Source organism: Lipotes vexillifer, unplaced genomic scaffold (assembly GCF_000442215.2).
Source record: "Lipotes vexillifer unplaced genomic scaffold, Lipotes_vexillifer_v1.1 scaffold466, whole genome shotgun sequence".
Lineage (NCBI taxonomy): Eukaryota > Metazoa > Chordata > Mammalia > Artiodactyla > Lipotidae > Lipotes > Lipotes vexillifer.
Window position 1 is genome coordinate 756,100 of NW_006796103.1, and position 12,967 is coordinate 769,066.

The following is a 12,967-nucleotide window of genomic DNA, read 5'->3' on the forward strand; positions in this document are numbered from 1 at the left end:
AAGAGTGTGGACACCAAATGATTACCTTAGTGCTGGATTGCTGCAAGGCAGCAGGACCAAGGGGAGGAAAGGCAGACGGAGAGTCTTAGTTTTCTCTTTACAAATTTTAGCAAATTCCTAATTGTTTACCAAGAGCAATTATTATTTTTGCAGGAAACTTTTTTTTCTCACAATAAATCCTAGTAATAATAATTGCTCACTGATTTTGTGGCACCTTAAAAAATATACACTTTTCTGTTTTGAAACGAAATGTATTCTTTACAGTGGTATGCAACAAGTGCTTAATTTTATCCATTAAAACGTAAAGTGCCAAAATTAGTCTTAAGACGAATAACTCATGGATAACTCACGAGTGTTTTGTACACTTTCCATTCCATAGAATGTAGACATGAACAACTGAAAATGCTTTGGGAGATACTTTGCAAATAGTAGGTATCCAGAAAGCATTTCTGTTACCTATTTGCAGGATAATCATTCAACAGTGAGAATATTTCAGAGTTTTAAACAGATTTCTAATATTCCATCACCTTGTATAAAACAAGCCCTCTTCCAGCCGGAGACCAGCTCATCCTAAGTGATCACATGTGGGGACAGATGTGGCTTTGTAAGTTAAACAGATATTTCTAGAGATGAATATTAACAGGTAGAAATAGAAAAAAAAAGGAAAATAAAATTTAGTTTATCTTTTTCATTTTTAATGTATACATCCCAAGTGGTTTTCTCACTTAATCACCACAAAAACCCTACAAGAAATGAGGGCTCTGGAAGGCTATGCAGCGAGCAGAGAGAAAAGGATCTCTACCAGGTCACCACCCTGCCTGTGAAAGAAAGCAGGCTGGTGGCAGCACAGCCCTGGGGTTCCTCCTTCCTCTCTCACCCCTGCCAATGTGTTACTCATAAATAACATGCTTAAAAAAAGAGAGAGCATTTTACTTTAAACCAATCCCTGGCACTACATGCTGAGAGAAGGAGAATTTGAAAGAATAAAAGGCATAGACTTACTACCTTTGTTTGGTCTCCTGAGTCTCCCCGTGCTTGAGGTTCTGAATGGCTTCCTGTCTTCTCCCAGCCAATTTTGTTCCCACTGATATGGCTGAACATAAAATGAACAAGAATACTGATTAGTGTCGACCACTTCCCACACATGCTCATGATAATAAGGGCCTGCACTAAGCCTACAGACTCAGTGATACCTTATGCTTTCCTGATCTCACCTCCCCGCAACAACCTATCTCCAGAGAGAATCCTATCACAGGAACACTTTCCACCTACTTCAAACAGGTAGGTGGTAACCACCCACTGTGGAAGAGAAATCAAGCGCCTAACTCATGCCTCACTGCTGGGCTTAAAGGTGGTCTAGGATGTGCTAGTGCCTCAGGGTACAAAGGAGACAAAGGCAGACCTTGCCTTTGTAAGCTCAGTCATCTTGGAGAAGATTAAAAAAATCATATTTAATTGATAATTATCAGGCAGTAGAAGATTGAATGTTATCTGGGTCACATTACTCAATTTATAAATAAATGTAAGGTATTACATTTCAAATGACAATTCAGGGGGGCATTCCTATTCATGGAAAGTGGCATGGGAGCTAAGGCTCGGGATAACTCACACGAACAAGTCAGAGGTGGGAGGGCACCTTCCAGGCCCAAGGAGAGGGAATGGATTTGGTGAGCTCAGAGAACAGGGAGTTAACTGAATCTTATTTGGGGAATAACTTTATTTGGCAAAGTAAAAGTGGGAAAAAGAGATGGGGAAGATTACAGAGTATCTTAAATGCCAGAATGAGGTATTTCAATCAGTGTTCTTAAAAAACTGTGGGTTGTGACCCATTAGTAGCCTGAGAAAACAATGTAGTGGATTTAACACGCATTTTTAAAAAAATGAAATGGGGACTCCCCTGGTGGTCCAGTGGTTAAGACTCCATGCTTCCACTGCAGGGGGCACAGGTTCGATCCCTGGTCAGGGAACTAAGGCCCCACATGCTGTGCAGTGCAGCCAAAAAAAAAGAAAGAAAGAAACGGAATAGACCAGATGCAGTGAATGTGGTATGAATGTTATTATTTCCAAAACTCTGTGCATTTGTGTATCATGGGCCACAATGTAAAAGAAAATTTACTTCGGTACCCGGACAAATTTTGTGAAAAGCACTATCCTGGAGGAGGAGGGAATCTAGAGGGGCTTGAGCAGGGATGCAATGCTGGCGAGCTACAGGGATGGCCTGGGCCACTATAGGCATACACCCTTCGCTTGTCCCTTCCCCTGCAGGGCTCCACGCCAAAATTATCTTCTAAAACCAGTGCTGGCCACAAGGCAAGCCAAGCCAACGTAGAAAGGTTTTACTTGGTTTGCCTTTCTGACTCACATGACAAACAGATTTTAAGACTTGGTAATTCTATCTTCCAAGTGACTTCATTTTAGTTCTATTAAAAAAAAAAAAAAAAAAGCAGTTGCAAAAAAGAGGAGAGATGAGAAGCCTGTCCCATCTTAAACCAAGAATCGTGTCCCATGTTGTGATATTTTGGAGTCTAATTCTAGCTCCTTGATCCCAGTCATGGGATGGGATACCCCAATACCTCCGCATGAAACAAGGTCACCCAGATGCCCAGTTATGCAGCATCCAGGCTCCCTATCTTCAGTGAGGACTCAGAGAAACCACTGTTCTGTCCCAAGTTTGTTACTCATGTGTGTAATCAGGCTACAACTTTGCAAAACTAGAGGAAACCCATGTGATGAGAAGGCATAAAAATAAATGTAAGTATTTCAAGAGCATAGTGATCCATCCTGTTTAAAATCCGAGAGAAAAGCAGCTACTACATGAGTGAGTAGATAAGAAGCTGAACAAATTGATTAGTGAATCAATTATTTGTTGAGTGTCTACTGGTCAGGACATGTTATGTGATAACTGTGCCAGGACCTGTGAAATAGGGAAACAGACAGTGGACAATCTTGTCATACATACATCCAAAGTGAGTATTCCATTAGAATGTGGTTATAGAGCTGCTTAAAAGGTTGGTGACTTTTATTCTGTGAAATTTTAGAACAAATTATTTGGATACTTACATGTTTTATAAAGAAACATAACATTTGTTACCTACAATTTTAAACACTTATGTATATCAATAAAATGCACACGTGAACAGCTTAATGAATGTCCACAAACTGAACACACCATGTAAGCAACCAAATCGACTCATGGCTGACATCCCAGGATCCCCTTCTTGACCTGCTCCAGACACTTCCTCAAGGGCAACGGTTATTCTGACTTCTAACAGCAAAGACGACTTCTATCTGGTTTTGAACGCGATATAAAGAGAATCATGTGATTGTACACTTGTGTCCAGTTTTGGCTCAACAATACTATTGTACACAGTGCTGGTTCGGTCTCAGTGCTGCATGCATCCCATTGTGGGGGCATGCCACAGTTGGATCTGTAATCCAGCCCTGCAGGAGATCCCTGCCCTTGATGCACTTAGCATTTTGTTGTTCTTGTGTTAGCCTTTGGGGAGAGAATGCAGTGAATCTCAGCATAGTCTAATTTGCACTTCTCTGATAATGATGAAGATAAGCATCTCTCCATGTGTGACATCTTCTCTTGTGTTGTGCCTATTCAAACATTCTACAATAGGTGGAGAATGTACAGAATGTTCTTATGGACTTATAGGGAGAAATTATATGTTCTGGATACAAGTTCTTGATCAGGTGTATGGACTGCAATTATCTTCCATGCCCTGCTGGACTGCCACCCCTCCCTCTTTACAACAGATTGACGTTTTTGTATACATGTGATGCCTCATCTTGCACGACTTGGCTGCAACTGGGTGCAGCCTTCCCTGACCACCCCACCCTTGCTATTCTCATTTCTGTGTTTCCTTCATGGCATGCATCATATTCAGCACTAATTCTAATTACTGTCTGTTTTCATCATTCAATTACAAACTCCATGAATATAATAAGACCTTAGAGTCACTACTGAACAAGTGTCCAACAGTTGAATGAATAAATCACATAACTGTGGCCTAAAGGTATATGGCAAAGAAGGTATAAAACCTGGGTTTTATATGGGTACAGTGTGGTGGGGGGAGACCATACCAACACTACTACTCAAGTGGAAAGTTTGTCCCACTTAAGATGAAATAGAATTTTTATTTATAAATCTTAGTTTTCTTTTATATAGATTATCAAACTAAAAATAATGTCATAATCTAAATGCTCATAAGACCTTTTATTTTTATTTATTTATTTATTTTAATTTTTTTTTTTTTTTTGGCTGTGTTGGGTCTTCACTGCTGCGCGAGGTCTTTCTCTAGTTGTGGCGAGTGGGGGTTACTCTTCGTTGTGGTGCGCAGGCCTCTCTTGTTGCGGAGTACGGGCTCTAGGCACGCGGGCTTCAGTAGTTGCAGCACGCAGGCTCAGTTGCTGTGGTGCGCGGGCTCTAGGGCGTGCGGGCTTCAGTAGCTGCGGCTTGCTGGCTCTAGAGCGCAGGTCAGTAGTTGTGGTGCACGAGCTTAGCTGCTCCGCGGCATGTGGGATCTTCCTGGACCAGGGCTCGAACCCGTATCCCCTGCATTGGGGGGTGGATTCTTAATCACTGCACCACCAGGGAAGTCCTTCATAAGACCTTTTAATACTATACTATAAAATCTAAAATTCTGCCTGAAAATAATCTTGACAATGGCCAATTTTTTTTAAAGTCCAGAATATTTCAATAGGATAACTATATTACTTTACAACTTAAGAAAAAAAATGTTTGAATATAACAAATGCCTTGCTTTGAAGAACAAGATAGATTAGAGATTTCAGAATTATTTGTATATTCAGTTAGGTTCCATTCTATACAACTGCTCCCACCTCATAATCACATTTGGAACTGTTAATGTCGACATGAAGTTTCATCAGCTGTGCCCTGGGGAGACCTGCTGAGACCCATGCAGGCCACAGGGAAGTCTGCATGTGTTCTCAAGTTGAATTTTCCTGCTCACCCCAAGGCAAAACTCTCTGCTGGTAAAATTCAGGTTGAGAGAGAAGGAATCCACTCACAGCCACAGCAAAAGTGACTGGATTCAAACCCAGACCCACCATTCCAGACATTACCACATGCTATTACCCAAAAGCCATAAGATGCACTTATGACGCAGCAGGCAATCAACAGAAAAGAACTACCCTCATACCAGATACCAGATACCCTCATACCAGATTGGTGGCAAGGAGAAAGGCCAGCATCACACCAGTAGGTTCTGTGGACTCTCAGGAGGCGATGCAAGGTCTCACTGCATTCCACGACACCTGGGGCTTTTTCTGCACTAAAGCTGGTTGAAAGTAGCCAATTGTCCTAACCACTGAATTCTCTCCTACACATTTTTGTAGTCAGCAGGTTGGTGATGCTAGGATGGAAACAGACTGGTGTCCATTTACACCAAGTGTAAAAGTGTCTGACCGGTCACATGCCCCCCTGCCATGGGTGTGGTTTGTTTTTATGGAACAGAAAAGGAAGATAGCATTGACCACAAGCTGACTTACTTATCAATAGGAAAGAAAGAAAAGTCAAATAACACTAAAGGGAAGAAGCAAAACATGAAAGATCAAATCTTCAGTAGCACTACCTAGTGTATGTGTGTAAGGTCACAGATATGGTTAAACCATGTAAAGCTTCAACAAGCGTGCATACATTTTCATTTCCATATGCTCCCCAACTCGGGAATGGAAGGGAGACTTGATGCACAGCCTGTTCTCATTCAACAGACCCCCAAGAATTCTGAGGAAGGGACCTGGCAGTCAGGTGCTTCTACTACAGAGGGTGAAGATTTGAGCTCCCTGATAAGGGAAGCCACAAGATTATCACATACAAACACCCTAGGTACAGTCTCCCTATGCCCCAAATTAAGCTAGCGTCACACATACAGATTCTTTCATAAAAAGCTGGTAACAGAGAAGTACTGGTCTTGTTCCTGTGCAGCAGTCAGATGGGCCTCGTGTCCCGAATGCTACTCTTTCGTGTCTGTCAGGACTTCTCACGCTTTTCCCACCCAAGTGAAGGTTCAGAGACACCTGAGTCAGATGAGCTCGACATAAAATGCCTACATGGGTCAGTACGTGGCTAGAACAAATACAGACTTTCTCCCTATGATGGCATAGATAATTATTAATTTTTACCAAACATAAAAATTCAGAATATTTTTTCTGAGAAGATACTAGAAATGTTAGCTTATGTTAAAAAATCAATATATAAATGTAAAGTAGCCATCTGTCTGGCACAACAGCGTAACAATCTGAAAGGAAAAATCTGCAGCTGTATTTAGCCTGTCTGGGACTGGGTACCCTAGGGCAGGGTAACATGTAATTGTCTTTGCAAACCACACAGTTTCTTTGGAGAGGAAGCCTGACAGGACTCAGAGTAGAACACCAATACCACTTAAAGGAAAAAAGATGCATTAGAAGAAGCATGTTTCCTAGGACACCAGATCAAGGGCACTAAATGAAATTCTTTAGGTATTTTACATTAAGAATGAAGTCATATGTTTTGGTACTTTATTGGACCCATAGTTAGTTTTTAAATAATAGTGATAGCTGTCACTTACTGTGGTTACTCATCAACTGATTTAAATCACAAACAACCCAGAGCCCTCCCATTCACATTGGGCACATTGGGCACAGGGAGCTCTAGGTCACATAACCCCAAGTGGTATCTAGCAAGACAAGCCATGGGAGGTTGGGGTACTGGGTCCTGACAGCATTGGGTCTCTGCACTGGTTAACAGTCTCTCAGGCACTGACAGCGACCTTCTATAGCCCAGATCTGGTCCCACAGGGACCACATGGGGGCATGCAAAGCTTATACAACAGATGCTGCCATGACACGATTCCTCAAAATCGATGTGTACGTAAATGTACAGGGAAAGAGAACAAATCTATACAAATGAAGTCACAAAGTGGAGAAAAATCAAGTTAGTCTTCTCTCCTAATAGGACTTTTAAATATCCATATAAAAATGTCAGTAATGACATGCAAAAACACTGAAGAAAAATCAAGTAGTCTTCTCTCCTAATAGGACTTTTAAATATCCATATAAAAATGTCAGTAATGACATGCAAAAACACTGAAGCAATATTCAGTGTACACATACATATTTACATTTATACATACAAATAAAAATACATACTTCCATAAGTGTAGTCAGTATAAAAAGGAAAAAAGGCAAGTTGCTGCCCCTAAGATCTCATGATTGTAAAAAACCCTATGTTAGTATATGCAGTAAAAAATAAGGTGCTTGAATATTCACCAATCTTTTGAAAACAGTTGTCTCTCTAGAGGTGGGATCATGGGGGATTTCCTATATTGTATTTTCTAATATTTGAATTCTATAACTGTGTATTGAAATGGTAATTAGAAAGAAGATACAAAATAACTGAAAACTGTAAATTAGCAACCTCAGATCAGACTCAAATTCTAAAAGCCAATAAATCTATGAAAATAATATAAACACCTCCACAAGAATTCAACTGTAATTCTTAATTCAACCAAAACAGAATTACGAAGATTTGACAAAGACTAGGAAAGAAGGAAAGAAAAACAAGAATATAGCCTGAGGTTTGGTTTTGTTTTGTTTTTTTACATTTTAACCAATAATAGAGAAAGAAGTATATGCTGATGATACTCTAAGAAAAGGAATAGGAAAAAAAAGTTATTTAGTTAGGCAACACATTCCTTTCTTATTTCACTTCAAAATAACTGGTCTGGAATAGCTGCCCAGGCACCGGCCTATGTCCTTTGACACACAAAGAACCACAGCATGAGCAGCAGGCTGCGTTTCTACAGAAGCAAAGCCACCAAGTAGACTCAGGACAGCTTCAGCCCTGGCCGGGACACCCGACTCACCACAGCTGTGTGCAGGGGGCCTCTCGCAGCCTGAGACTCCTTGTCTGGCACAGACCTGCAAACCCTGCAGGGACACGTGCTAACTTCAAGAGAACAACCACCCAGGAAGTCCATTCCAGCAGTGCAATGGGAAAGACACCTGAACACTTCCAGCTGAACAGACTAAAATGCCAGGTAAGGTATTAAAAAAAGGGAGGGAGATAAAGGACAGGGCCTGCCGAGTGCATACATACATACAGCAAAGGTGTCACCATCTGAACCTGAAGACCCACCAAGTGGCACTTTCACACCTGGCAACTCCTTCATAGGACACCTTAGTATGTACTTCCTTTCACATCGGAACATTCTTTCGAGTGGCTCCATGGTATTCCCTATAAGGAATGTCTCTATTGTCTGCATTTGGGGCATACACAGATCTTTTGCTCTTAAATGCTCCCCCACACCCACCTTTGCACACAGACGGTGCAAACCCTCCCAGGAGGAAGATCCACAGCCCTCAGACACCTGTGGGTCATGGTGACCACAGAGACCGAGGACCTGCCAGGAAAGCCTAAACCTCATGTCCCACCAACTCCACTGATGTCCCCCACTGAACTTTATCTTTAAAAACCAATGTTTGCCAATTTTATAGGTTAAAGAAAGGTACCTTGTTATGTTTTAAGTTGCATGCCTTTGATTTTTTTTTTAGTGAGAGTGAACAACATTCTTTCGTGTTCTTGACCATCTGTGTTTCCTCTGTGAACTGCAAGTTTATATTCTTTGCCATATAAAGCAGTTATCTTTTTAATTTGTAGGAAGCTGGGTGGTTTTTGGGGGGAGGGGCTTATTTGGGGGGGTATTTTGGGGAGGGTTCTTCTGTAACAGGCTCCATTACCCGTCAGCACGATCCTTTAAAAAAAATGCTACTGCTTTTCCACTGGGGAAATGAGGCCATTTATTTTGTGATCTCCCATATTCAGGATTATTTCCCAGTACTGCAGGGAATATGGTGGAAGGAGTGCAAATGCCTGAGGGAACTGAACAGGAAAGGGCACACCCAGCCAGGGCTGGTGCAGGCCTCCCTCCTCTCTATTGTACAAGTAGGTGTCTTAGGGTAGGGCAATTAAAAATGTTTCTACAGTCAATCTGCAGAAGGTGGTACAACCAGAGGCACTTCAGTTCAACTGTGCAGCAATTTCCCCAGCCAAATGGCCTGGCCACCCAGACACCTGCCCATCCCTAGGACAAAGAGCACCCAGATTGGAGCAAATTCATTTCCAAAGAAACACTGGGATCTTTCTAGCCCCAGGGCCATTCCAAGCAAATACTGTGGATGTTTCCCATCACTCTTAGAACAGAATTCAGAGTGTACGCCACCCAGCCTCCACCTCACTCGACACCGCAGCCGCACTGGCTTCCCCTTCCTCCACCCCGCACTCGTCCAGCTCTCTCCCCGCTCCGTCACGGCTTGAATCCTGCCTCTCAGGAAGCAATCCCTCCTCCAGACCAACTTGTCTGGTGTCTGCCTCGCATACTCACCACTTGGGTTATCTGTTCGTTTGTCTACTCACTTCTTTGCAGGCCTCCATCAGCACGCCATGTCTGCGCTGCCTGCCCCTATGCTCAATGGTAGATGGCAAGTGCTCAGGTGTTGCTTGGCTAAATGAATGGATGATTTCTTTCCCTTAAGACCATCCTGAGAGCACAGTGCAGATCCAGGAGTCCCAATTTCAGTCCAAACCAAAGGTAAACCAAATCCTGACTTACTGCCCCTACTTAATTTCTGAACTAGGAGGGCAATTCTCTGTCCTATGCGCGGCCTCAAAAGTGTACACACATAACTTATTCAAACAGAATCCTCACCCTGAAATCATGAACACTACCCTTCTTAGCATCCCGCCACAAGTAAGGGATGCCCATAATCAGATCCTACTCTGCCTGGCTTATGATCCTGAAGCCTCTGGTACAACCTCCCTATCCCCTTTTCCTTCCCTCCTCCCTCTCAATTTTAACACACCTATCTCTTATTTGTTACAATAAATGGAAAAACAGATATAAGGAAATAAAAACATTGCTAAGCCACATAACTTGATCCAGGCTTAGCAATCTTTCAATTCCAGATTGTGGATGTGCTCTGCCTTTTTTACCACATTTCACACCACAAGAGGGTGAGATGCCCATGCCATCCCCACATATGGAGTTCACCTTCCAGAGGCTCCTCCAGAAAAACATAGTAAAAATGCCCTGAGTTGGGGGTATAGACAGTTAAGTGCTACAGAGCTCAGAGGTAGGAGAAATGACTAAAATTGAGGAAAAGCTCCAGGGAAGGCAACACTGATCAGAACCTTTGGGAACAGGGCAGAGTTGAGTATGCACAAGAAAAGGGAGCGGCTCTCATGCAATCTTATCCACTCAAGTTCAACTCACATCCTAACAGGGCAGCTTGCCAAGTTAAGCAGGCAACTTACATTATCTCCGCATCCCTACCCGAAGGAACAGGATCACCACTGGACCTCCCCAGACCAGGGCCTCTCCTGGCTCACAACACTCATCACCTGCACAGGACTCCAAGCCACAAACAGTGGCTCTGTGTCTTATTTCTACCTGTGTTTCAGAGTCTAGAAAGAATGTTTCTTACTAAAATGAACCTGCCTATAGATATCTTGGTCTTGCTGACATGAGTCAATTATTAAAAGAAAATTCATAGTTCCTTAGTGAGTGAAAGGGCTCCTGAGACATCTATCAGCTGTTCTCAAACTTCTCTGTGCTGAAGAGTCACATGGTCTCATTTACACTTGCAGATTTCTAAGCCCCAACAAAGCGATTCTCATTCAGTAGGTCTTAAATATATTATCTTTCTAGAAGGTTAATTTAAAAGTCTGAATTTTAAATTACAACTTTTTCCTTCATCTTAGAATTTTAGGATTGCACATGCAACAAGTAAATATTTATGCATTTTATGCTTCTCTGTTTCACAATAGCACACATCCCTGGCTGGCAGCAAACTCTTCAGTAACTGCCGCCCAAGGTCAGCAGACTTAATGCCCATTTTACAGATGGAGAAAAAGAGGACAAAAGAGGAAGAATCTCTGGTTTCAGGTGACACACCCATAGAATTTGCAGGAAGACTGGAAACTGTGTCTCAGATTTTCATACAGCAGAAACTGACAGAGCAATAACTGGCCATGGGCATTTACTGAGAATCAGAGTTCAAACCGAGGAAAAAGATGCAGATGTAAAGAAAAGAAAGACTCTTCCTTTCCTTTCTTCTTTCTTTTTTTGAATCAGGTTTCTTAGAAACATAAGATTATGTAAGAGGAGGAGGAGGACTGTGAATTTTAAGACCTCGATCAGATTCTAACAAATTTAAGTATTTGAAAATGCATTTATTCAGGGACACACATTGTTTAAAATACTCCTTCTACAGGGAGAATTCCAACCTGGGTCTGGCAGCTTTCCATGGTTTTGGTTGGGTGAACAGTGTTATTTCAAGAACAGTCCTATGAGCTGCTGAGTTGGGGTTCAAGTTGCTGAATTCAGGAGGAAAGGAAATTCTGATTCCCCTTCAATCCAGGAGCCAAGAGACTGAAAGCCACAGGAGTCTAACTTAAAATGCTTTCTGGAGGTGGGACTAGGGGAATCACAGCCCAAAAGAGAGTAAGGGTCAGGCAGAACTCAACCAGATAACTTAACCACGTTTGGTGGTCACACAAACTAATTTTCCTAAAATTCCACCCAAAAAGAGCGGGGGGGTGGGGGACACCAAGGCTTTGGGCTGGCATAGTACAGGTTTTCAACCTTGGAAGCCTCGAGGAAACATCCAACCTTTTCTTTCGGTCTGAGGAGTCTTGGTCCAAGCACAGAGTAACTGTCACCTACCTATAACAAACAGCATGTTTGAGCACAACCATCGGTGCCGTGGGCTGGCCAGCCAGAAGGCAGCTTCCCTGGGGACTACAAGCTACTTAAGAAGCTGCTACACTTCCGGGAAGCACCAACTACTCCATACACCACTCACTTTGCAGCTCCTCCACTGCCTTCATCATTGTCTGAAGATGATGACGTAGAAGAACCAGGAAAGTACGCTGAGTCCACGTGATTGGGACTGCCGCTTGGAGCTGGGTTGATCGGGGAGGACCGTTCATACAGTGGGGTATGCTTTCCTTCATGAGGAATGTTACTGTAGTTCTGCTCAGTCAGATTCTTTCCGCTGGTTTCCAAGGTGAGAGCCGGCTCAGCGAGGCTGTATGGATGTGGACCCTGGCCCGGAGCACCTGGGCTGGGCACCTGGGGGGCCTGAAACAGAGGGTATAGATCACACATGCATACACACTGCCTGCATGGCCCGGAACACATTAGCATAATCCGGCCTTGGCTAAGTTTTAATTCAAACAAACACTGTGAAGCAGGTGCTTCACATATCCTGAGTTTAAGAAATTATTTTAGCATTCATTAAGATTTGATGCATATGCAGCTTTCAAGGCAGCTGTCCCGCACCAAGGCTGGGCAGACCAGCTGAGGAAGGAAAGGAAAGGCCTTACCACAGGCTTTGCTTGCAGAGAGGTCTGTGGAATGTTGAGCATCTGCGGGGGGACATACGGTGGCACTATCCCAGGCATTCCAAACGGATTTGGTCTGGCTGTTTCATCAATACGGAAAGAAAACAATAAAACAACTGTGAGCAGAAGGACATTCCCCAGGACACAGCGGTGGCTAGCACACATCTCCATCTGTCTTGCACCTCTTCAGGTGCCAGCACACCACTGGCCCCACTTCCCAGAAACCTTTAGAAATTCATGTTTAACATTAAAAATACTTAATCTTATGATGACCAATTTTATACACTGGGGATAGAACTCTAACTTTCATGAGTTTTCAATTAATGTCTGATGGTGTTTTTGCTTTTGTCCATTTCCTTGAATGCCTGGCTTGTCTCTGTCTTTAACTTAACAGGTGTTCTTATTCTCTCTCTGCTCACTGCTGACAAAGCTGGAAGCCCTGTAGTACTCTAAGCACTAAAGCAACAAAAGAAGGACACAGCACTTCCCCTTCCATACATGAAACAATGGAATTTTTCTATTTAAACTAAAATTAGGTTCGTAGCTACCAGCACACTT

At 42.8% G+C, this 12,967-nt stretch overlaps 1 protein-coding gene across 2 annotated transcripts in view; it reads right to left on the reverse strand.

Annotated features, from left to right (window-relative positions):
- Positions 1-12,967, reverse strand: part of FAM120A (family with sequence similarity 120 member A) — a 105,173-nt gene that overhangs the window by 41,443 nt on the left and 50,763 nt on the right. For both annotated transcript variants that reach the window (XM_007468159.1, XM_007468160.1), the window contains 3 exons: positions 12,392-12,489; positions 11,869-12,146; positions 1,006-1,093 (listed from right to left, as the gene is read on the reverse strand). In XM_007468159.1, the coding sequence (XP_007468221.1) occupies positions 1,006-1,093; positions 11,869-12,146; positions 12,392-12,489 (464 nt within the window). The remainder of the gene's footprint in view (positions 1-1,005; positions 1,094-11,868; positions 12,147-12,391; positions 12,490-12,967) is intronic.